Source organism: Panthera pardus, unplaced genomic scaffold, assembly GCF_024362965.1.
Source record: "Panthera pardus isolate Hobbes unplaced genomic scaffold, ASM2436296v1 HiC_scaffold_7, whole genome shotgun sequence".
NCBI lineage: Eukaryota > Metazoa > Chordata > Mammalia > Carnivora > Felidae > Panthera > Panthera pardus.
The window spans coordinates 79,493,901-79,519,362 of record NW_026527002.1 but is presented as its reverse complement, the minus strand read 5'-3'; the positions used below and the strand labels follow the sequence as shown (position 1 = coordinate 79,519,362).

The window sequence follows — 25,462 nt, the reverse complement described above, 5'->3', positions numbered from 1 at the left end:
CGCGTTTTTTTCTGCTGCTTGCATCAATACGAGTCAGTAACGCAGACCAGTGGACAGTTTTCCATGTTTTCCATGGCACACGTGTGAGGAATTCGTGCTTTGCAGGTGGGGGAAATAGGTCCAAGCAGAGAACTGGGCTCCAGGCATCTCTGTGCCAGCGGTTAGATATGAGGCAAGTAAAATCACCTGCGTCTGCCGGGCCGGATGGCTGCTCGTGGCAGGAGGAAGTCTTGGCTCAGAGTTGGGCACCACCACTCTGTTGCCGTCTGAGCCTCGGACGGCTTGACTTTTCAAAGGGAGCGCCTTCGCTCCGTGACTGTGACACACAGTTAAGTATGTGAAAGCCCCTCGTAAACTGGAGAGCCCTTCAGTGCAGATACGACTCTGCTTCCTGGAATGGACCCTGGGCACCAGATGCCTCTGGCTCTGTGGCTGGACATTTCCTGGGGCACAGATGTCACTTCTGTGGTTTAACTGCGCTCCTGTATTCACAAGGTTCCCCTCACTGGCTAGGCGTCCCCTGAGAGCGGGGACCGTGTGCTAGTGGGCTCTCCTCAGGGGACAGAGTTGGGCGAGAGTGGAGCCCACCCCCGGACGCGGTCAGGGTCTGTAGTGCAAAGGATCGCGTGTGAGCTGAGCTTACGAGCAGTAAACACGCCTGATCTGTCAGATGACACCCAGACACTGTCCTGGGAGGCGACACGTGGGTTATATCTGTCTCCCCGGTCCCAGGCGCATTACCCAGCCCCTAGGTACATGCGAGTGTGCTGTGGCAGGGACGGCGTGTCGTGTGCAGGTCTGTAGGTACCATTCTCTAGGGTCGTAGGTGCTCAGACAGACCTGCAGGTTTCCGGATGGTGTAACTCAGGGAGATTAATAACCTTGAAGCATGTTCATTTTCTCATCGAAAACAAGACAGAAAACAATTCGAGAACTCTGGGTTTTTCTAGGTCATAAATGCAGTAAAAACAGCTTATTTTTAGTAGCCTTCATTTGTTTCTAGTAAATGTCAGTAGGCATTGAAGTACATGGATTTTTTTTTTTTTTATAAAGAAGATTTAAAAAAATGAAAACGTGAGCAAAAATTAAGAGTATTCTGTTATTGGAAAAATTTTTAATTGTTTTTTTTCTAAGCGGCCGTTTGAACTTTACTAACAGAATTGCTGAAAATTTGAATTGGGATGAAGTTTCTTTCTACTGTCTGTGGGAGGGCTGGGGGCAGGAGGGAACGTTCCTTGATTAAATCAATGGCTTAAATAGGAATGAAGGAGGGACACCACCTTGATGACTTTCGTCCCTTTAATTACATATGGGTAGTGCCCTGTTGGCATTGTCTCCTTTTCTGATAATTAACGTTGCCCCATCTTTCTAGTCTCTCGTATGCAAAGAAGGAACATCAGTATACACAGCAAATACACAGTGAGTTACTACAGCGCTTTAGAAAAAAATTTTTTTTATGTTTGTTTATTTTTGAGAGAGAGACAGAGCGTGAGTGGGGGAGGGGCAGAGAGAGAAGGAGACACAGAATCTGAAGCAGGCTCCAGGCTCTGAGCTGTCAGCACAGAGCCCGACGCGGGGCTCGAACCCATGAACCGTGAGATGATGACCTGAGCCGAAGTCGGACGCTTAACCGATGGAGCCACCCAGGCGCCCCAGCTCTTCTTTTTTCCTTTTTTCTTTTCTTTTCTTTTTTTTTTTTTTTTGAGAGAGAGAGAGAGAGCATGAGCAGGGGAGAGGAGTAGAGGGAGAGAGAGAATCTGAAGCAAGGTCCACATTCAGCTTGGAGTCCGATTTGGGGCTCGATCCCACGATCCTGGGATCATGAGCTAAGCTGACATCAAGAGCTGGCCGCTCAACCGACTGAGCCACCCAGGCGCCCCAGCTCTTCTTTTTTCCTTTTTTCTTTTCTTTTTTTTTTCTTTCTTTTTTTTTTTTTTTTTATTTTTTGAGAGAGAGAGAGCATGAGCAGGGGAGAGGAGCAGAGGGAGAGAGAGAATCTGAAGCAAGGTCCACATTCAGCTTGGAGTCCGATTTGGGGCTCGATCCCACAATCCTGGGATCATGAGCTAAGCTGACATCAAGAGCTGGCCGCTCAACCGACTGAGCCACCCGGGCGCCCCTCCAGTGCATTTTAAGTAAAGAATTGGTTTGTGTTGAGACCCCCTCCTTTGTGGAAATGTGGCATTGGTCTGTTGCAGAGAAGGGGTGAGCTGTGGTTTCCAGGGGCGGGAGAGATCGCACGGAAAGTGGAGTCCTCGTGTCGACCCGAACACAGCCGTCTGTCCGAAGCCGCTGGAATACCTGCTGCCACGTGGGGAGTGGTGCTTGGGGCCACGTGTGGCCGGGTGCGTGCACGCGTGTTGATGTCAGGAAGGCTCGGCTTTCTTGTCTCTTGAGGTCCTAAACATCCTCCTTCCTACTTCGGTGGTCCATTGTAAGGACGCTTTCTGAGTGACTTTGGCATCCCTCCCCTTACCTGTCTGAACCCCAGCTTCCGGAGCTTGACCAGGTGTTTCTGGCCTCTTGCGCACCAGGTGCTTTCAGGCCCTCGGGGAGGCAGACCGTCCTCAAGTCGCTCAGGTCCAGCTGGAGAGGCAGCTGGGATTCCCGCTCAGCGTAGCAGATTTATCCCGGAGATGTGAACAAGGCAGGCTAGAGACAGGAGAAGTAGGGAGCTGTGAAGAGTGAGGCTGGTCCTCAGGGTCGAGGCCGTCTTGGGTTGAGCGGCCAGAGACCAGGCTGAGGCCAGACCTCGCAGACGTGAGGGCTCCTGGTTGCAGCTGGGCGGCCGTGGAGGTGCTTGGACCCGTGGAGATCGGCCCCTCTGGCCTGGAGGGCGGAAAGTGGTGGGGGGTTGCCTGGATGCCGAGACCCCGTTGGCAGGCTTCCCTAACTGCCCGTGGGGTGAAACGGGGCCCCGAGCAGGGGCAGAGAGGGATGGATAGAACGGATGGATTCCAGAGGAAGCAGGTAAAATGAGGACAGTTGTGTGTTCGGCTGTGCGTGCAGATCGTGTGGGAAAGGTCATGGTAGGGGGTGGGCCACGGCCTCACTGATGGAGGCACGAACCGTGGTTTAATTGTGGATGCAGTGTCAACCGTCTGTGAGCCTATATGAGAGATGACGGGGGCTGGGGAGAGAAAACCCAACGTTCCAAGGATCCGGGCAGCACAAGGGAGCAACAGCCTGGAAAGGGAGGACCATGGCTCGAAGGGCAGAGGGTCCCTGGAGCCTGGCAGTTAGGGCGAGGGCCAGGGGCACGAGAGTCAGGGGTTCCCGGGAAACGGGTGGACACGAGGCAGGAGGAGGCGAGGATGAGCGTATGGGGGGCACATGGGACAGCGGGGGTCCTCGAGGGCTGGGAGGGGCGGGTCACTCACAGGAGGGGCTTGCGAGCGCTCCGGGACAGCGGGTGTTTCTCTGTGTAACGGGCGTTCTCTTGGCCGTTCCAGTGCTCGCGCCTCCTGCGCCGCCACCGCCACCCATCCAAGGATATGCCTTCAAGCCTCCACCCAGACCCGACTTCGGGACCTCCGGGAGAACAATCAAGTTACAGGCCAACTTCTTTGAAATGGACATTCCAAAAATTGACATCTACCATTATGAATTGGATATCAAGCCGGAGAAATGCCCGAGGAGAGTCAACAGGTATTCCGTCCTCTCATCCCTCATCGGTCTCGACCGGCCGACGTGGGTCCCGGCGTTAAAGTAATCGACCCTTCCGTTCCGGCAGCTCCTTCCCCGGAGGTGTCCCTTGGCGTTTCCTTTTTGAAAAATGTTTTGTGTGTTTCCTTGTGTCTGGATACAGTTGTCAAGCGTGCTGCTCAGCGAGCTTTGACGAACGTGTGCGCGTGCCCGTTGCCTCCTGCCCTCTCCATCGATCCCAGCGCTAAGTAAGGCCAGTGCTCCGCGTCCCTTTGTGCTGTCCCTTTCTGCCCTGTGAGATCGTCTCGCCCCACCTGCTCCCTAGACTCGGCCTGGTGTTTGTGGGACTGACCCGCACTGCCGTGTGTTAATAGCCTCTTATTTTTATCGCCGAGGAATATTGCGTGATTTCTTTATTCATTCTCCTGTCGGACGCTCGGGCTGTCTGGGCTTTGCCACGATGAACGTTGTTCTTCCAGTCTTTTGGGGACGTGCATTTTCGTTTCTCTGAGATGAATACCCGGGAGGGAAATTGCTGGATCCCAGCGTGGGTGTAGGCTGAGCTGCACGAGAGGCCGCCAGAGTGGTCGCACCGCCTCATTCTCCCGCGGGTGGCGTGGGGCCTGCGCGCCCCATCCCGCTCTGCACGGGGGACGGCCAGGCTCCTGGAGTTTCACGTTTCAGTCTCATGGTTTCTCTTTGGGGGTTTTAATTTCCATTTCCTGGTAACTAGTGAGTTGAGCACCTTTTCATGTGCCTATAACCATAATTACATTATGTTTACACGTTATATAGTGTCACGTAGTGTTTCTAATAAAGTGTCTGTCGAAGCCTCTTCCCTGGTTTGTCTCTTTGTTCCTGATTTGTAGGAGTTTTTACTATATTTAAGGTCCAGGTCTGTATCGGGAGTGTTTTCCCCTGGTTTGTGGCTTGTCATTTCACTTTTTTTTTTTTTTTAAATATTTATTTTTGAGAGAGAACAGGAGAGAGAGAGAGCGAAGGAATAAGCAGGGGAGGGACAGAGAGAGACACACACACACAGAATCCTGGAGCAGGCTCCAGGCTCCAAGATGTCAGCACAGGGCCCAGCGTGGGGCTCAAACCCACAATGCATGAGATCATGACCTGAGCCAAAGTTGGGCACTTAACTGACCGAGCCCCCCGGGCGCCCCTGCTGATTCACTTTCTAAATGGTGTCTTTCAATGAGCAGAATTTTGTAAGTTTGTTGACATCCAATCTATAAAATTTTGAAAATGGTTACCATATTATGTGTTCTCTCCAAAAAATCTTTGCCTATCTGAAGGGTACAGGTACTCTTTTTTTTTTTTTTTTTTTTTTTTTTTTTTTTTTTTTTTTTTTAAGCAGACAATTTGGGCTTGTTTTTTTATTTAGGCCTGTGATCCATCTTGGATTAATTTTTGTCTGTGGTGGGAGGTAAGGGTCTGTTGAGAAGACTTTTCTTTCACCATCGATTTACCTGGGCCCCCTTGAGGGGGAGGGTAAATCAATTGATTTTCAGTTGCTACCAGAAAGTTCCCTGGAATTTTTTTATCATGATTGCTTTGAAACTGTAGATAAATTTGGGGAAAGTGGATACTGTTGAATCTTCTGGTCCACACACATGGCTGTGTTTTCCATTCATTAGGTTTACTTTAATTTCTTGCAGAACTTACTCATACTTTTCATCATAGAGGTCTTCTGTTTTGTTTATTCTAAGTGTGCTGTGTTCTTTGATGTTACTACAAATTGTATTTTAAAATTGCATTGTCCACGAGGGAAGTTTCTCAGGAGGGAGTGACTGCCGACAAGTACGGGGTTTCTTTTTGGAGTCATGACAAATGTTCAAAACCTAGATTGTGGTGCTCTAAGGGAGACAAAAACCCTGTGAATATACTAAAACCATTTAATTGTGCACTTTCAAGATGTTAAAAAAAGTTTTTTTGTTACTTTTGAACAAAGATGGTTTTACTTTTTTCCAGTTTCTAAAGCATTTTATTTTTTACTTTATTGCGGTGGCTAAGAAATCCACTATAAATAATGATGAATGGATGTGGTGAAAACAGACATCCTTGCCTTGTTTCCACTCTTAAGGGGGAATCATTCATTCTCTCACCTGTCGTGTATTCTATTAGTCGCAGGATTTTCTCAGAGACCCTTTATCAGACCGAGGGAGTTCCCTCCCTGATTTGCTGAGAAGTATTCTCATCATTGGGTGTTGAATTCTGTCAAATGCTCTGTCTGCATCTCTTGGGATGATCATATAGTTTTCCTTCCTTTTCTCCTACCTCCTATTAATGAGGTGTATTAATTACATTGACTTTTTTTATGTTAGAGCGGCTGGATTTTCTCAGAGTTAAGATGTATTATTTTATATACATCGTTAGTCATGACTTATTATTTTTATATACTGCAGTACTTTGTTAGCATTTCGTTGGGAATTTTTGTGCCTCTGCTCCTGAGAGACATGGGTGTGTACTTTTCTTGTTAGGTTGGATAGCAGGGGTATGTGGCATCGTGAAAAGCTGGGACGTGTTCCCTCCTCCTCCCAAAACTCCCAAGATGAAAGATAGATTGGTATAATTTCCTTCTTAAATGTTCCACTGACTTTGTCGTTGAAATCGTCTGGACCTGGAGTTTTCCTCGTACGGTTTAATTTCTTTATTAGGTACCAGGCTGTGCAGAATTTTCTCTGTGTGTCTGTTTTGGCAGTTTGCGTCTTTCAAGGCATCTGTCCATTTTCTGTAAGTTGTTGAATTTACTGGTGCAACATGGTGCCTGTGTTCCTTTAATGTCTGTAGGATGTGTGGTGAGAGTCTTGTTCATTCCTGATATTTTATTTTTTTAACGTTTATTTTTGAGAGAGAGCATACACGCGTGCGCACACACACAAGTAGGGGAGGGGCAGATAGAGAGGACGCAGGCTCCCGGCTCTGAGCTGCCAGCACAGAGCCCGACGCAGGGCTCAAACCCACGAAGTGCGAGATCATGACCTGAGCCGGTCAGACGCTTAACCGACTGAGCCACCCAGGCGCGCCTCATTCCTGATACTTTAAATTTGTCTTTTTTCTCTTTTACCTTGATCAACTTTGCTAGGGTTTGTCAATGATATTGATGTTTTCACAGAAACAGCTTTTTTACTTTGTTGATTTTTCTCTTTTGTTGAATCCACCCGTCTGTCCGTTTTCTTTTCTCTGATATTTATTATCCTTCTATTCATTTTGAGGTTAGATCATCAAATTTAAACCTTCCTTCTTTTAGAATCCATTTGTTTAAAGCTGTAAATGTCCCTCTGAGCCTGATTTTAGCTATAGCCCATGCGTTTTGATACATTGTAATTTTAATTCAAAATATTTTCCATTTTCTTGTGAATTCTCTAATCTGTGGGGTTTTGTTGTTTTTAGAGATGTGTTCAAATTTTAACTCTTTGGTGTTTTGTTTTGTTTTGTTTTGTTTTGTTTTGTTTTGTTTTGTTTTTGGTACCTGTTGATATTGATTGCTAATTTAATTCCACAAACCATAACCATAAAGTTTAGAGGACATACTCTGTAAGATTTCAGCCTTTTGAACTCTGTTGGGACTTAGTTTATGGCTAAGTATGAGATTTATCTTGGTAAGTGTTACTCATCCGGTTGAAGAGAATGTGTGTCCTGTGGTTGGCGGGTGTGGGGATTTGAGTAGTAGGTGGCGTTGGTCTGTAGCGTCACGACAGTTCTTTATCTCCGTCCTCGTCGTGTTGTCCGAGTGTGGTGTGGGTTTTGTCTGTTTCTCCCTTTAGTACTGTTTTTGTTTGCTGTGTTTCAAAGCTCTGTTATTAGGGGTACACATTTTTATGATTTTTTGTCTCCTGTGATAAACTGAACCCTTTATCACTAGGAAGTGTTCTCTGTATTTTGTAATTCTGATTATTAATACAATCTCATGGCCATTCTTAAGCTTGCCGTTTAGCTGATGTACAACTTTGTACAAGCTTTTACACCCTCGGCCTGTGTGTGTACGTACTCCAAGCGTGTCCCCTGTAGATATCATATAATGGGGACTTCCTTTATTTCTTGATTTTATCGGGTATGTTACGTTTGCTTACATGTAACATAAATTTAAATTTAATTTTTTGTGGTTGCTATTTTTTTAAATTTCTATATCTGTGTTTTTTATGCTTTTATTTTAAATGTCTATTTATTTTGAGTGAGACTGGGGCAGGAGGGCAGAGAGAGAGAGAGCGAGCGAGTGCGAATGCCAGTCAGGCTCCACGTTGTCAGCATAAAGCGCCACGTGGAGCTCAACCTCCCAAATCGTGGGATCTTGACCTGAGCTGAAATCAAGAGTCGGACGCTTAACTGCCTGAGCCACCCAGATGACTCCCCTGTGAGAATTTTATAGTAATATAATTCTACTTACTCCTCTGGCCTTTTGCTATTGTTGTCATGCATTTTACTTGTCTATCCATTATGAATTCCGTGGTGCAATGCTGCTCTTTTAAAGCAATTGGGAAAATGGTCTGTTCAGCCACAAATGAGCCTTCCTTGGCTCTCTGCGGATCCGGGTTCTCACCTGGCGTCGTTCCCTTCCAGCCTGAAGAATGCCCTTTAGCCCTTCCTGTTGTGCAGGTGGGCCCGTGATGAATTCTTCCAGCACCTTTTTGAGATCTGCAAATGTGTTTATTTCCTCCTTATCTTTGAAGGATATTTTGCTGGAGGATATTGAATTCCAAATTGACATTCTTTTCCCGTAATACCTTAAAGTTGTCATCTTCGTTAAAGTTTTAATCTTCATTACTTCAGATGAAGTTTCAGTTTACTTTTCTTCTTGTACTTCTCCTGTACGTAATTTGTCATTTTTCCTCTGAATATTTTGTTTTAATTTTGCCTTTCAGCAGTTTGAGGTGCCTAATTGTGATTTTCTTTTTCTTTTTCCTTCTTGGTGTTTTCTGGATTTGAATGCTGATGTCTTTCATGAAATTTGGGTGAAATGCTATCATTTCTTCAAATACTTTTTCTGCCCCATTTTCTTCTCTATAGGATTGCAGTTATGTGTATTCTAGGCCATTTTTATGTTGTCTCCCGATCATTGAGCCTGTGATTTAAAAAAAAAAAAAAAAAAAAAAAAATCTTTTCCTCCTCTTTCTTCAATTCAGGTAACTTTATTGATGTCTTTAAGATCACTTTTCCTCCCCCGCCCCTTTTGTAGCATCCAGTCTTCTGTATAATCGTCTAATGATAGTTTTTCAATTAGATAGTGTGCTTTTCAGTTTCAGCTTTTGCATTTGGTTCTTTTTCATAGTTTATATCCTTTGCTAAGTTTCCCCATCTGTTCACTCATTGTTCCCACCTTTTTCTTCATGACTTCTTGAATGTCCTTACAGTAATAGCATACGTATGAGCAGTCCTTGTCTGCTAATTACAACATATGGGTCATTTCGGGATCTGTTTCTGTTGACGGGTTTTACCTTAGATTACGTATCACCTTTTTTGCTTATTTACACGCATAGTACGTTTTTGTTGCTGTTGAACATTACGTGTGTTACATTGAGGGAATCTGGCTTTTGCTCTCTTCTCTGGTACCCTGCCCACAAATCCCGACTTCTTCTGCAGTCCTAGACTGTCCTCCCTGTCTCCTCGGTGCAACAAGATTGTCCTCTCTGCTGCACCTTCCTCCCGTGTTGTGGTTTGTAAACCGCTCGCAGGCGGAGTGGGTGTGTGGCTTACCTCACGCGTTTCCCTTCCCTCAATAATCACAGTCTCAAACTGCCTCTTTTTCGATGCTGGAAATAGCCGTCTTGTTTTTCTCTAGTTCTGTAGTTGTTGAGGGTAGAAGGATAAGTTCAATACCAATTACTTTGTCAGGATCAGAGATCAGATTCTCAGCTGCAGTTTAAGAACTTAAATTGGCTTCCCAGTTTGTGATATTGCCCTCTAAAGTGCTCTTTGCTGTAATGTTTTTTTTTTTTTCCCTGATTACAAACTTTGTAAGAGAAAGAATATTTGGGGGTTCAGTTCCCTTATCTATAAAACCAAACAGTCGGATTTGCTCACTGTGACCGATACACATTGGTCCAGGCTCTTTAGAGGGTTATTGGGTGTGAATATTAGAATAAAAATAGTATATACCTTCTGACCCACCAATTCTACTTCTAAGTATTTATCCCAAGAAGGTATGGCTCCAAAGAGACGGTACTCGACGGTCATCTAAGATCCTTTAAAATATGTGCTTACTAAAAAACGTGTTTCCGAACAAAAACATTGGGCACGGCTGGCTTAAACACCTTTCTTTTTTTACTGGAAGTGTCTTCTGTGCTCTGAGACTCTCCCTGAGTGGGTTTGTGCGTCGTTGACTTTCCTGGAGACAAACACGTGTGTGGATCAGTGATGTGAACGCACTCTGGGAGGTGGAACACGGAGGCGTGAGTAACCACGCACATTTCTGGGCTTTTTATTCATGTGGTGGCGTTTGGGCTCTTAGGTGATGAACCGCGTTGTACAGGACGTTTCCTTTCATGAAGGAGGCATGACTAAGACGTTGTCATCTGGCAGCAGGAAAAGGCTGCTGGTGATTGAAACGCGATGTCTTTGACTGCACTGCTACGTTCTTGGAGTTACGTCCACAAGGTTCTAAAGTTACCCAGTATTTGGAAATTCCCTCGAGTCACACAAGTAGGTAATAAAGGTGGGGCGCGGACTGCATTTTCGTGGCCAAGGCCAGCCCACTTACCGGCATGCCTTGCTTCCCCCTGGCTTGGGGGCCAGCCTGAGCCTCGCTGCCTACTTAAATGTGTGAGCCTTCAGAATTCTCTATTTCGCTCTTCCTTCTGGTGGACCGTGGCTAAGGTCCAATCCCAAGATTGTTATCAACCAGAATCGCACAGGAAGAAGTTGGGTGTAAAGTTCTGGTTCTGCCAAAACCCACGTGCTGACACCTTCACTTAATCCGTCCTTCTTCCAGCCTTGCTTCCAGCATGACCAGCCAGCATTTATGAAGCCTCCAGTCGTGAGGCAGGTACTGTGGCACCGGGGGTGCGGGGTGGGCAGGCTAGACCCCGTCCGTGTGCCTCGTGGGGAAGAGTCCAGCCGGCGGCCTCTAGGACCCCAGGCGTGCGCTGCCGGAGGGAAGCTCGGGGCGGAGCAGGAAGGCGGCAGACGAGCGCGGAGCTCAGCCTGTGGTCTGACTGTGAAGACGGTCTTCACAGCCTGTTCTTCCTTCCACACGGCTGTCTCTGGGCAGCAGGGACCAGGTCTTAACTCTGAGTTCTTAAAACTCCGTGTAGTGCACGTGGTAGATGTTTAGGAGGTTCAGCCCGAAGCCCTGTGCGAGGCTGAGTGAAACGTGCCGTCCGTCTGTGTTGCGATGAGTCACGGTGAGTCCTGGCCTCGTGTGCCCTCCGTGTCTGGCCATCCCATCCCCCGCTGTTCACTGAGTGGCTGCTGTAGGAGGGATTGAGTATAAGGCAAGGTACCTCTTCCCCAGAGGCTTCCGGTATCATTGTGGGTACAGAGATGGTCACCCAGGATGGTCGGAGCGCGGCGCTGGTCTGGGTTGTGTGGGCCTTGCCGCCTGGAAGCCTTCCCAGGGGGTCAAAATCGGCAGCATTCTGCTCAGTAGCCCAGGACGGACTACAGAAAGAAGGTGTGTTCCTTGTCTTCTGACTGTCCTTTCCTTCTGTTTCCCTTGGGCTCTGTTATGTGGCCCTGGGAGGACACTGCAGAAGTGATCACTGTGTGGGGCATGTGTGTGTGTGTGTGTGTGTGTGTGTGTGTGTGTGTGCACACGCGCGCACCCGTACGCACAGAAGTGGTGGGAGGGTGGGGCGGTGCAGCATGACTGTGTCATTTGCAGCCTGCTGTTTGCTTCGGGCACTGTCCACTGGAGGGGCTGAAGGTTGGTCCAGACTTTTTGGAATGTGGTTTGGTGTATATGTTAAAATAGTATGTATATTCTCTACTACTTTTTCTTTTTTTTTTTTTTTTTTAAGTTTATTTATTTTGAGAGAGAGCACAAGTGGGAGAGGGGTAGAGAGAAAGGAGAGAGAGGGAATCCCAAGTAGGCTCCACGCTGTTAGTGCAGAGCCTGATGTGGGGCTCAAACTCATGAACTGAAACCAAGAGTCAGATGCTTAACCAACTGAGCCACCCAGGCCCCCCTGTATACCCTTCACTTCTAAGTATTTATCCCAAAGAGAGGTGTACAAGGATGTCTAATATTGTGATGGAAGAAAAACCAAACCATGGACACGTCAGTAGGGATGGAACCATGGACACGTCAGTCAGTAGTGATGGTTAAGTAAACATCCTGTGCGGTTCAGTGCAACTGTGGACAACAGTGCAATGGAGTTTCACGTGTGAACATGCAGTCTGGAAACATAGACAACTAGGTCATAAGTGGCTTGTTAATGTGACTTTATGTTATGAGACACGGTAACGTCTCTATTTCTAGACTTGATGGCCACTTTGTATGTAGTGACAAGGCAAGGTCTCAAAGGCACCTAGTGGGAAGACAGCAAACTCCAGAAGGGTCTGTTTGATGCCATATGTTTGAAAAATAATGATACACTGTATTTCTTTTTATGTACCTACATATTTATGTAAATGCATGGGTTTGAAAAAGGATAAAGTCGCTTCGGAGAGGAGGATTGGGATGCGGAGGTAGTCTGGGCAGACTTCCAGCATGATCCATATTCGAAATTGGCAGTGCTGACGTGGTCATGCAAAACTTGTGTCGCTCGAGATGAACAAAGGAACGCATTGTTTTTTTAAAGAGAAAACTTGCCCATGGGGCACCTGGGTGGCTCAGTTGGTTAAGCATCCAACTTCTGCTCGGGCCACGATCTCACAGTTCATGAGGTCGAGCCCCGCGTCGGGCTCTCTGCTGTCAGTCAGCCCAGAACCTGCCTCAGATCCCCTGCCCCCTCCCCTGCTTGTTCTCTCTCTCTGTCTCTCTCTGTCTCTCTCTGTCTCTCTCTCTCTCTCACACACACACACACAGAATAAATAAATTTAAAAAGAGAGAGAGAGAAAAAATTTGCCCAGAATTATGGCAAAAGGGCACTCCAAGAAAACAGGAGTGTGCCAGCCTGTCTGGATCAGCAAACAGCTTCAAGCCTTGCTGTTGCCAGCTGGCAGCATGTGGCTTTGTGCCTCTGTGTCCTGTGCGTGAGAGGAGAGGACGGTGCTGACCTCCGAGGCTGCTGTGGGGGCTGAGCGAGTTGTACGTGTGAAGGGCCTGCTGGAGGCTAAGCGCTGGCATCTTTACGCCCAGTGTGTGGACCCTCCGTGCGGTTCGAGCCTGTGGAACGAGCACAGAGAGCCTTCGGGGCTGCGGCCTTTTGAGCTTACGTTCGGCGAAGGTGTTTGTCCAGGGAGCCAAAGGCCCGTAGTCCAGGAACTTTGATTTCAGTGAGACTTGGCGGAAAGGAGGAGCTAAACACGGGGACCCGACAGGTCACACGCCCCCGGCTAGCTCCTCAGCAGTTCAGCAGTTGCTGAGGAGCCTCGAGTCAGGTGTAGTCCCCAGGGCTCGATGGAGGGGTGTGGCGGGGAGAGTGGAGAAGGGGTGCGGGCCTTCCCCTGAGGAATAAGAAGTTCTGGAGACGCACGCTGGTGACGGTTGGACAGCGGCATGAGTGTACCTGGCGCCACTGAAACGTACGTGTAAAAATGATGGAAAGGGCGAATTTTATGTCGCTGTGTTTCGCCACCATTAAAACAGAGAGAGACCAAGAAACAGGAAGGAAGGAAGGTCAGTCAGTCACCGGCCAGTCCCCGGGCGTCGGTCAGTGTTCATGAAGGGAAGGGACCTCGTGTTTTACGGTCAGTGGCCGGGCTGTCATAAAAATTACAGGGGGGGATTCCTTGGGTTTGGCACCAGATGATGCGAGGTGACGGCACCTCCTTTCCCAAGAGAGTCAGCGTCTGAGGCCTGGGAGCAGAACGTGGGTGGTATCGGGTGCCTTCTCTCGGCCCCTGCGGTGGCCAGGGTTCCGTAGGACCGGTCACCCGAGCCGGGTCGCTTTGTAGCACCTTGGGGTGATCCCGACTCGTGATGACCGAGCCCCAGCGGTGTGCCGAGTTCTGCCAGGGGCTGGATGCTGCTGGGAGTGTGGGATGTGACTCCTGCCACCGAAGAGCCCACTGTGTGGTACCTGAGTGGAATCGTCGTGGCGACGATTGGGTTGGGTTCAGCCTCGGGCAGCAAGCGTTGGTAGAGACCGTTTCAAGGGCCAAGGGCACGGCTTCGCTGCTCTCAACACTACACACCTGGTCGCCTCAGCACAGGTGTCTGAGGAGCGTGCCCTGTTCTCTTTTCTGCCGCTTCTGTCGTAGGAGAGACGTCTGCGTGCCCACGCGTCTTTTTTCTAGGCTCCTCACGCTGTTCCGGGGTCTGCTTGCCCTTCCTTCACCATAGCACCGTCCCTGTCGCTGTAACCCTCACGCGTCCACCTCGTTCCTGCTCAGAGTGTACTAGCTGGCCTCTGTGCCCACACTCCCAAGTCCATGTGAGACATTAGTCAGGGGCACCTGGGTGGCTCAGTCGGTCGAGTGTCGGACTTTGGCTCGGGTCACGATCTCGCGGTTCGTGCGTTTGAGCCCCACATCCCGCCTGCTGCTGTCACCCTGTCGGCACAGAGCCCGCTTTGAATCTTCTGTTCCCCTCTCTCTCTGCACCCCTCCTCCCCCTTATGCATGCTCTTTCTCAAAGAAATAAATAAAACATAAAAAAAAAAAAAAAGAAATTAGCCAATCAAATTCCATCAAATAAATCCCTCTGGATTTTTCTTGGGATTGAAGGAGTGGTTTTGTTTGGAGAGAATCGAATATTCCAGTCCATGATAATGGTATGTTAGTTGATTTATTTTGTTTTGTTTTGTTTAAACACTTCTGGTATTTCCAGTTCCCAAATAGAAGATTTGTGTGTGCCACTCGGAACTAGTTGTCCCCTGTACCTCATTCCGCTCACCCTGTGGGTAAATCCATCCCTCGTTGGGACATAAGTGACCACACCACAGCCCCACATGCTCTTGTCCCATCTCAGTGCAGAGAGGGACAGCAGGGGTGGTACTTTCCTTGTGGAAGGGGGGAAAAGGGGAAGGGGGAGGCCGATAGGCAGGGTGGCCACTGATTCTGGAAACATGCATGAGTACATAGCAAACGATGTCTTCATATCATGTGGCATTATACGGTACGATCATTTAAATCTGTTTCCAAACATGACCATCCTGTGTAGCCGAGTAACTCAGGAGGTCCTCTGCTGTCACAGAAACTCATAGGAGAAGAAAAAGTGTAACTCCATAAATGCAGTTGCCAGAAACCAAAGCTTTGTGGTACATCTGTGTTTTATAGAGAGGTCGAGAGGGTGGGGCAGCAGATACACCTGTGTGTGGGGGTTCGTACCCCTTCCCCTCATGACACTCACGCGTGAGACTGGGCTTCCTGGTCTCTTTGACGATTGATTTTGCCCACAAGCTCCTCCCCTCCGTCCCCACTCCCCCCTGAGAGGATGGACAAATGAACGAGTGAGTGAGTGAACAAATAAAGACTTAGTAATAAGTCAGTCAGAAAAGGGCAGCATGTTTTTGTTCATATGTGGAATTTGAGAAACTTAACAGCAGACCATGGAGGAAGGGAAGGAAAAATAAGTTACAGAGAGGGAGGCAAACCATAAGAGACTCTTGGATGCTGAGAACAAACTGAGGGTTGATGGGGGGACAGGGGAGAGTGGGTGATGGGCATTGAGGAGGTTGGGATGAGCGCTGGGTGTTGTGTGTAAGCGATGAACCATGGGAATCTACCCCAAAACCAAGAACACACTGTATACACTGTATGTTAGCCAACTTGACAATAAATTATTTAAAAAACAAAAGAAGCCTTCATATCAGGGGAATGTGTGCATTTGTGTGCATTTCTGGAGAATCTGCTATGTGCTGGGCCCTGGACACAGATAAAAGGGCAAGGACTCTTTGTGAAGCATACAGTGTTTTTCTGCAGGTTCGTCTGGATTTTCAACAAATACAGCCCTAATGTCCACCAATAATGGCAGTTTTTTTCATCTTTACAATCCTTCTCCCTTTCTTACCCTACATGGTGACCATGGCCTACAGCCCAGCACTGAGCAGAAGCGGCCAAAGCAACATCTTTGTTTTATTGTGAATCCCAGAAGGAGATCTCTCCCCAATGAAGGACATTTCCATCTGTTCCCTGGTTTGCTAATTAAAAAAAAAAAAAAAAATTGTGAATGGGTGTTGAATTTTAGTAAATGCTTTCTCCTACATCTTTGAGATAATCCTAATTTAAATTTTTTTTTTTACATTTGATTTTTAAAATATAAGTTTATTGAGATATAATTATGTACAACAAAATGCATCCATTTTTAGTTAATGAGCTTTAAAAAAACATACATCCACATAACAAGGACCTCAGTAGAGGTGTGGGACATCCTGACTGCCCCAGAGCTCTTTCCTGCTCCTTCACAGCTAGTCCCCTGTCCCCTGCCCCGGACAGCCTCTGAAGTGCCTTCTGCTAATGCAGATTCCTTTTTGCCTGTTAGAGAGTCTCATGTGAATGGAATCATACAGCATACACTGTTTTGTGCCTGGCCTCTGTCCTGAGCATGTTTCTAAGACGCGGCTGTCATGTTGCGGGTACTAGTAATCCACACAGTGGGATAAGTGCCCCGTTAGAAATTTGTGCCCTTATCTGTCTGGTCACCCAGTTGACAGACATAGTTCTTTCCAGTTCAGGACTGTTCTAAACCTTTGCGTGCAAGCATTGATGTGTCATTACTGGGTATTATTAGACGGCGTGGTAAATACACACTGACATTTATAAGAACCTCCCCACCTCCTCCCCCCACCCCCCCACCCCCGCCCCCGGAACTGTACTTTCCCAGCAGCTGTGTGTGAGACTGTCACCCTTCCTCCGCCTGGTCCTGCTCAGTCATCATTTTAGCCCTAGCTGTTGGGTATGTGGTGGTGTCTCTTTGTGGGTTTGTTGGCATTTTCCTCCTGACTAATGAGGAGCACCCTTTCCTGTGCTTATTGGCCGTTTGAGTAGCTCCTTTGCCAGTGTGTCTGTTCTTGTCTTTTACCCATTGTTTAAAGTTGGCCTCTTTGTCTTACGGAGTTAAGAGAATTTTTAAAATATATCATGCATGCATGTCCTCTGTCAGATACGTGTTTGTATTTCTCAAATATTTACTCCCATCCCCGTGTCTTGCCTTTTCCTTTTCATAATGGTATCTTTTAAAGAGTAAAAGTTTTAATTTTTTTTAAATATTTATTTTTGAGAGAGAGAGAGAGTAGGGGAGGGGCAGAGAGAGAGGGAGACACAGAATCTGAAGGAGGCTCCACGCTCTGAGCTGTCATCACAGAGCTGGACATGGGGTTTGTGACCTGAGCCAAAATCGAACGCTCAACCGACTGATCCACCCGGGCGTCCCAAAGGTTTTTAATTTTGATGATGTTTTTCAATTTATTAATTTTTATTTTGGTGTTCATACTGTTCGTGTTCTAAGAAATCCTTCTCTTTTCTAAGGTTCATTAAAGATTTTTCTCTTATGTTTTCTTCCAGAAGTTTTACAGCTGTAAATTCTACTTGATGTCTATAATATGTTTTGTGTTGGTTACTTTTGTCAGATTAAATCCAACCTTTCATTCCTGGTATCTGGCCAATGTTGACACAGTGTCTTTTTTTTTTATATATATATATACTTTTTTAATTTATTTTTTTAATTTAAATCCAAGTTAGAAATCATAGTGTAACAATGATTTCAGGAATAGAGTTTAGTGATTCATCACTTACATATGACACCCAGTGCTCATCCCAACAAGTGCCCTCCTTAATGCCCATCACTCATTTAGCCCATCCCCCCCCCAACACCCTGCCCACAACCCTCAGTTTGTTCTCTGTATTTAAGAGTCTTTTATGGTTTGTCTTCCTCTGTTTTTATCTTAGTTTTGCTTCCTTTCCCCTATGTTCACCTGTTTTGTTTTGTAAATTCCACATATGACTGAAATCATATTGTATTTGTCTTTCTCTGACTTATTTCGCTTAGCATAATGCACCCTAGTTCCACCCATGTTGTTGCAGATGGAAAGAATTCATCCTTTTTTAATCGAGGAGTGGTATTCCATTGTGTGTATGTACCATATCTTCTTTATCAGCTCATCAGCTGGTGGACATTGGGGCTCTTCCCATAATTTGGCTGTTGTCCATAGTGTGGCTACAAACGTGGGGGTGCATGTGCCCCTTCGAAACAGCACCCCTGTATCCCCTGGATAATACCTAGTAGTGCCATTGCTGGGTCGTAGGGTGGTTCTATTTTTAATTTGGTGAGGAACCTCCATACTGTTTTCCAGAGTGGCTGCACCAGTTTGCACTCCCACCAGCAGTGCAAAAGGGTTCCACTGTCTCCACATCCTCACCAACACCTGTTGTTTCCTGAGTTGTTAATGTTACCATTCTGACAGGTGTGAGGTGGTATCTCATTGTGGGTTTGGTTTGTGTTTCCCTGATGATGAGTGATGGTTGAGCATTTTTTTTCACGTGTCTGTTAGCCAGCTGGAGGTCTTTGGAGATGTGTCTGTTCGTGTCTTTTGCCCATTTCTTCACTGGATTGTTTGTTTTTTGGGTGTTGAGTTTGATAAGTTCTTTAAATAGATTTTAAATACTAATCCTTTATCTGATATGCCATTTGCAAATATCTTCTCCCATTCCATGGGTTGCCTTTTAAAAGTTTTGCTGATTGCTTCCTTGGCTGTGCAGAAGCTTTTTATCTTGATGGGGTCCCAATAGTTCATTTTTGCTTTTGTTTCCCTTGCCTCTGGAGACATGACGAGTAAGAAGTTGCTGCAGCTGAGGGGCGCCTGGGTGGCTCAGTCGGTTAAGCGTCCCACTTCGGCTCAGGTCATGATCTCGCACCTCATAGGTTCGAGTGCCGCATTGGGGTCTGTGCTGTCAGCTCATAGCTTGGAGCCTGCTTTGGATTCTGTCCCTCTCTCTCTCTGCCCCTCCCCCACTTGCTCGTTTTCTCTCCCTCTCTCTCTCAAAAATAAAAATAAGCCTTAAAAAAAAAAAAAAAAAGTTGCTGCACCAAGGCCAAAGAGGTTGTTGCCTGTTTTCTACGATTTTGATGGCTTCTGTCTTATGTTTAGTCTTTCATCGCTTTTGAGGTTATTTTTGTGTCTGGTGTAAGAAAGTGGTCCAGGCTCATTCTTCTGCATGTCGCTGTCCAGTTTTCCCAGCACCATTTGCTGAAGAGACTGTCTTTTTTCCGTGGAATATTCTTAACCTGCTTTGTTGAAGATTAGTTGGCCATACGTTTGTGGGTTCCTTTCTGGGTTCTCTATTCTGTTCCATTGATCTATGTATCTGTTTTTGTGCCAGTACCGGACTATCTTGACGATTACAGCTTTGTAATACAGCTTGAAGTCTGGAATTATGATGCCTCCAGGTTTGGTTTTCCACGATGTCTTATTTTTAATGTGTTTCTGGACTCAGTTTGTTAATACAGTTGGCCCTTGCACAACACAGTTTGAACTGCACATATCCACTTATATGTGAATTTTTTTCAATAAAGACAGTCCTGAAAGTAAATAGGTTTTCTTTTCCTCATGATTTTCTTAATAACATTTTCTTTTCCTTAGCTTACTTTATTGTAAGAATATAGTATGTAATACATATAACATACAAATTTGTGTTTATCAACTCTGATACCAGTTAAGCATTGGTCAGTAGTAGTCTGTTAGGAGTTACATTTTGCAGGGCGCCTCGGTGGCTCAGTCGGTTAAGCGTCCGACTTCGGCCCAGGTCATGATCTCACGGTTCGTGAGTTCGAGCCCCGCGTCGGGTTCTGTGCTGACAGGTCAGAGCCCGGACCCTGCTGAGTTACATCTTGGGAGTGTCTAAAGTTTTGTGGGGGGGGTGGAGTTTGACTGGAGGTGTGTGCACCCCTAACCCTTGTGTGGGTCAAGGGTCAACTGTACTTTGCTTCTTCATCCATGTTTATAAGTGAGACGGGCTGTTGATCACCTTGTTGGGTTTTGAGGTAAACGTTTTGCCAGCCTCATAGAATGAGTTGGGAGCCTGTGTCCTCTTAATTCTGTTCACGATAATTTTGAATTCAGTTGGGTGATTTGTTCTTTGGATGTGGGTGGAACTGCCCAGGGGAGCCATCTAGACCTTGAGTGGGCAGTGACATCTTGACCAAGAAGATGAGGATTTTGACGCTTGGAGAGCGGTGGTCTGGAGACGGCCTGTCTCCGGGGGCCCAGAGCAGAGTGTGGAGACCCAGGAGAGACCGTGCCCTGGCTGCTGGTCAGGAACGGCAGACTTGGAGGTCAGAGGCGCCCTGGTTGTTGCCGGGGCCTTGCACCTGCCCGGGCTGTGATCTCCCTCTGTGTCAGAGGCCTGGTGATTCTCTGTGGGGCCATCAAACGAGATGTTGCCCAGAGGCTCTGTTTGCGCCGAAACCCCCCCCCCCCCGGGCAGTGGGTATTTGGGCAGGATCGGCTGGATCCCTAGAGACTTCTCTGCCATGATCAGCACAGCTGAAGGTCAACTGGGCAAAGCCAGTTTGAATAAGGCAAGTCTTCTTAGGCCAGCTGTCCTCATTTTCTGGAAAAGGAATGGAATGAATTTCTGATTCTTGCTTCCTGAAGGATGACCAAGGCTTTGCCCCAGAGAAGCACCCTTAGAACCAAGCAGAGCTCAGCTCTCCCTTGCGGGGGGCAGTCTCTAAAATGTCCTCTCCCTCCCCTCTTGCCACAGTGCATTTCTCCCTGTCTGCCACATCCCATGAGCTGCTATTTCCTGACAATGACTGAGATTTGGAGCATGCTTCCCTTACGAGGACCTTCGGGGGCCAGGCAGGCATCAGGGCCTTTCCTATCTGTACTTTATTAGGCATGGTGTGTGGGAAAAGTCCAGTATTTGGTGAGCTGAATTGAAATGCTGACCGATGGCTCAGTCGGTCGAGCGGCCGACTTCAGCTCAGGTCATGATCTCATGGCTAGTGAGTTCGAGCCCCACGTCGGGCTCTGTGCTGACAGCTCGGAGCCTGGAGGCCGCTTCGGAATCTGTGTCTGCCTCGCTCTCTGCCCCTCCCCTGCTCACGCTCTGTCTCTTTCTCTCAAAAATAAATAAACGTTTAAAAAAACAATGCTAGTCGAGAGGTGCTGAGTGGGGCTCTCTTGAACAAACACGCGGAGAGGGTGGGCGGGCACTGCTTTGCCTGAGTCTTGAGCCAGCGGGATGGCTCGGCTGTCTCTGGCCGTCCAGAGTGTTTCTGCACACCTCTCGGCCAGTAGCGCAGTGAGGAGGGAGGGCCACGGGACCACTCGGCGCTTACGGAGCACTGCCACGGGACGGTCTCTCTGTGTCCGCTGGGATTCTGGTGCCGTCATGCCGGGGAACACGCGGCAGCAGCATCTGAGGGGCTTAAAACAACACACATCCTGTTTGATGCTCATGGCCCTTCAGGTCATTTGTCCCTGCTGGGTTAGGTTAGACTTTGGCTTTGAGTCGAACGTAGGGTCTTTGTTGTGGACCCCGGACTGAAGGGGCATCAGCAGGGGTGCATACTTACAGCAGATCACGGGAGCGCGTGAGGCCGAGCCAATCACACAGACCCCCCTGGAAGCCTGTGCTTGGAGCAGAGGTCCAAGCCTTTGCCTTTCCGGTGACCAAAGCAAGGTCACGGCCAGGCCAGCACCCAGTGTCAGCTGGGCCGGGGTCATGCCGTGCTCTGGGGGGAGGCCTGCAGAGTCCTGCAGTGACACGTGTGGTGTCCGATCCTACAGCTTTGGGAACAGGAATCCCATCCATGCTGGTCCTGTCTTCAGCGCCTCCAGGAGGTTCTGGATGTGTCTGTTGTCTGCTCTGTGTTGCGTGCACAGTGCCTGGCATGGAGAGAGTTCTCCCGTGTTTGAGTGGCCAAACGAATGAGCAGAAACCCAGTGAAGGTTCTGGTTTGATTGTTTATAGAAGAAAGCTGAAAGTCGTATTACTAGAAGGAGCCATAGGTTGTACAAAATCGCTTATAAACCAGTGTTAGAAGAATGTCGTCTTTCCATTCATTTCTCAGATTTTATTGACCTTTTGCTTGAATTGTCTTGTTTCAGGGAAATAGTGGAACATATGGTCCAGCACTTTAAAACACAGATCTTTGGGGATCGGAAACCAGTGTTTGATGGAAGAAAGAATCTCTACACAGCGATGCCCCTCCCAATCGGGAGGGATAAGGTGAGCGCACAGGGGTGCGTTGGGGTCAAGCAGGGTGCAGTGAAGGCAAAGGCAAACCTGTCGTCACGTGCTAAGTCACCCGGGAGAGAAAGCTGCGGTCGGCCCTACGCTTCGTCCTGCGGCCACAAAGGCCGCTTTCCGTGTGTTGTGCCTTCAGTGTTAGAGGGCTCAGTTGGCTCGGGTCAGAGACAGGAGCTCAGAGCTTCTTGGAACGAGCCTTTTAAATGTAAAACACACATGCCACAGACCGTCAGACAGAAGCCCGGGTAGGAAAAGCCCTTTGGAAAAGTATGTTTGCAGAGGTGAAGGCGCGTGTGACGGTGGCCGTGAGGCACAGCTGATTTCTGGCTGAAATAATGATCGTCGACTAATTAACCAACCCTGGTTGTTTCAAACTGTCGCCTTTGATGACTGCTTTTGTCCTTATCATGGCTTTACTTCAAGAGGGCTACAGCTTCTGCCTAGATGTTGTCACTTCTTGGCATTTCTTCCAACAGATGGGCTGATCCGGGATGGTAACGGGTCCTGTTTATTAGAAGAAGAGCAAAGACTCAGCTCAGGAATAATCTTCACATGAACCTTAAAGACAAAAAAAAGCACAACAAAGAAACTAGTAACTTAACAGCTGGTCTAGTGCGTGCAGTAAACTCAATTCCCGTCGAGAATGACCTGACCAGTTAGCTTCGTGAGCCCCGGGGCCCCGGGAGGAAGGCAGCTCGGTGCCTACGGAGTCTCACGCTGCTGGCCACTGAGCTGCACGTTCTCCAAAGGCATCAAGTGTTCTTGCTTTTGTGTTTTTTGATCGTCTCAACGTGACTAAGCTCCTTGCGCTGGTCTCAGTTGCCAGGAGACCGGGTGGTCTCAGCTCCCAGCAGCGTGGCTCCGAGTTGCGGTGCTCTGATAACGGTAGAGGACGTTGTGGCCAAGGGAAGGCTGGGTGCTGATAAGAGCTCCGTACCCACTGGTCTCCAGGGGGCCCCGAGATAACGGCGGTGCCCGGCGGGACATTGCAGGGCTGGGCGCAGGGCGATTGACACGGGCGTTCTGAATTTGAGGGAGTCCCGGGGCCGAATGCCTGTGCCCCGAGTGGGATCGCGCCTTACAGATAAGCGTGCTGGCGCATACGCTACGTATTGATTGTGAAGTGTTATGTTGAATGTGCGTGTTTGCTTTTGTGTAAAGTTGTACAGGAAAAAGCATAAGGAGTTTGTTCGCAGTTTATCTGTGCATATTTCTAAGTAGACGCTAGGCGGGGCATAGGAATAGTTTTCCTTGGGAAGGGGTGAGGGGAGTTGATCCAGTGTTCCCATGCGAAGCTTGTCTGTTGTGGAAGTTAACAGGCTCTCTGGGGTGGAAACAGATCTGAGCCGAGTCCTTGCCGTGCCCTCTGCTGCGGTGTGGGACCTTGGGTAAGCCCGCCCACCTGGCCAGGCCCCAGGTGCTTCCATAAAGGGGGGAGGTGTAGAAGCCACCTCCCGGGGTCCTGGTGACAGCCGAAGGGATCCACCCTGAAGAGTGCGTCCCCTGGTGGCCTGCTGCCTGTGCCCCGGACGCAGTTTTGGGGGGCAGGAGGGCGTCTGCATTTCTAAGGAGCACTTCTAGGTCCCAGATCCTACTTCGAGCTGTCCTGTTTGAACGTACGAAATTGCGGCGCCTGGGACGTGGCACACGCCTGGGAGACGTGGATGGCTGTGGTTGGTGGTCTCAGAGGTCTGCGTGGCCCCCTACCCCGTGCACACTGTCCCCGCCCCCCCCCCACCCCCCCTCCCCCGTACCTGGCGGGCGCTCAGTGTCTGTGGACGAACGTAGAGAGCCCCACCCCCACCCCCCAGCCACCCCTTCCAGCCGTTAGGTTTCTATCAAGTGGTCGCGATATGCAGACTTTCATCTCTTCTGTTGGGGAGCCGACACGATGTGGCCGCTTTTCTGCTCCTCTGTCCTTTCACCTTGTGTAGCAAAGCGTCTCTTGTTTTCTCTTACATTTGCTTTTTTCTCGAAATGCCTTCCTTGTGTCGTGGGCACCTGTGTAGTAAGAGAGAGGATCCCGCGTCTGCCAGCGGCTGGACGGGGCCGGCGGGCGGCTCTCGTCCCCCTCCGCACACACTACGTGGCCCGTGGCCCTTCCTCGGGAAGGCTGCTCTCGTCACTTACCTTCCTCCGTCCTGCCGAAAGAGCCCGCCCTCCTCACCCTCGGCCCTGTGTGGAAGGGGAGGCGCCCTGACTGGGGCCCAGAGGCCCTGTGCCCTGGGCCAGGCCCTCACGTTTCACAGCAGGTGGCAGAGCTCAGAGGACTTGCATTTAACTCCTGGGCTCTCTCTGCGAGATCAGAACATGCGTCATGTTGGGTTCCTGGCGCTGGGCCCGGCCTTGGGTCCTCTCTTTGGGTCTTCAGCTTCTTGTAGCGACAGGGTCTGTCTGTTCAGGGATGGCACTGGCGCCTCTTTCCTGGAAGCAAGTGTCCTGTCAGGCCAGGGGTACAACTTGAAAGGGACGCAGACCCTGCACAAAATGCCTGGCGCTCCTGCCTCATCACCCCTGTGCCCGGGCAAGCCCGAGCCGTGAGCTGCTGACCTGGCCTGACAGGAAAAGGTGTTGGGGGTTCCCGGCGGGGCAGCGAAGCTTCCGGTCAGCAGGCTTGCGGGAGGCCGGGGGGTGGGGAGCCATCCTTCAGGGCCCTTCCTAGGGCAGCACATGGGGGAGGGATCCCCTTGGCCTCGTCTGCTCTTTGGGGCGACTCCGCTGCCTCTCGGCACCGAGGGGCCCTCCAGTAGAGACACAGCACGTGTCACAGGGCCTTGAACCCAGCTGGCCTGGCTCAGACCTGATACCTGACAGACCAGCCACTTACACCTGCTGGTCCCACCCGAGGACGGTGACTGAATTCCCAACCGCCCTCGTGCATGTGCTAGGAAGGACTGTGGGTTTTGTCCAAAGTAATTTGGAGGGACGACAGTTTGCCTTTTGAGAAGATGCGTTGCTGTACATTTGCAGGAGGCCCCTGGACGCATCTAACACGAAATGGGACCCGCCTGTCCCCTTCTGGGAGGAGCGAGGCCTGGACCTTGGGCACTGGCTGCACCTGGCTCAGTGCACAACCCGCCCCACGTGGCCTCGACTGCACGACAGCCCAGCCTTAGAAAAGAAAACCCGGTCGAAACACACCTGCTTCCTTTGTCCACAGTCTCTCTGTGTTCCTCACGGTGCCGCTGTCCCTTCCTCTGTTTCCTGGCCGTGCAGACACCAAAACGGAGCCCCCCGGTTGCAGCTCTGAGGAGGGAGTTGAGCGTGTGCCTTTGCCCTGTCTGGAGACCCTGAGTTTCACAGCTGGCTCCCCACCCCCAGGCCTGGGTTGTGCCCCTCTGCTGCTGCTTCAGGTGTCGGTGCTCAGAAGACGGTGGTAGCGTTCCAACAGTTGTAGCTGTGTCACAGGCAGCTTTTTACAGGCGCTGTCGCTAGTGCCCTGGGAGGCAGGTGGGCTCGTGGCCCGTGTGCGCAGCCGGGGAGCCCGACAGAGCCCTGCGTCCCGCACAACTCGCATCGGTAGCCACGGGCTGCTGCGTCGTCGGGACTGAGGGTGGTGGGTCCTGGCGCG

At 49.2% G+C, this 25,462-nt stretch overlaps 1 protein-coding gene across 4 annotated transcripts in view; it reads left to right on the top strand.

Moving 5' to 3' along the window:
* The window catches only part of AGO2 (argonaute RISC catalytic component 2), a 111,710-nt gene that overhangs the window by 47,545 nt on the left and 38,703 nt on the right, over positions 1 to 25,462 (top strand). For 3 of the 4 annotated variants that reach the window (XM_053896576.1, XM_053896577.1, XM_019459754.2), the window contains exons 2-3: positions 3,453 to 3,648; positions 21,750 to 21,870. In XM_053896576.1, the coding sequence (XP_053752551.1) occupies positions 3,453 to 3,648; positions 21,750 to 21,870 (317 nt within the window). The remainder of the gene's footprint in view (positions 1 to 3,452; positions 3,649 to 21,749; positions 21,871 to 25,462) is intronic. The other variant, XM_053896578.1, reaches the window with a different exon arrangement.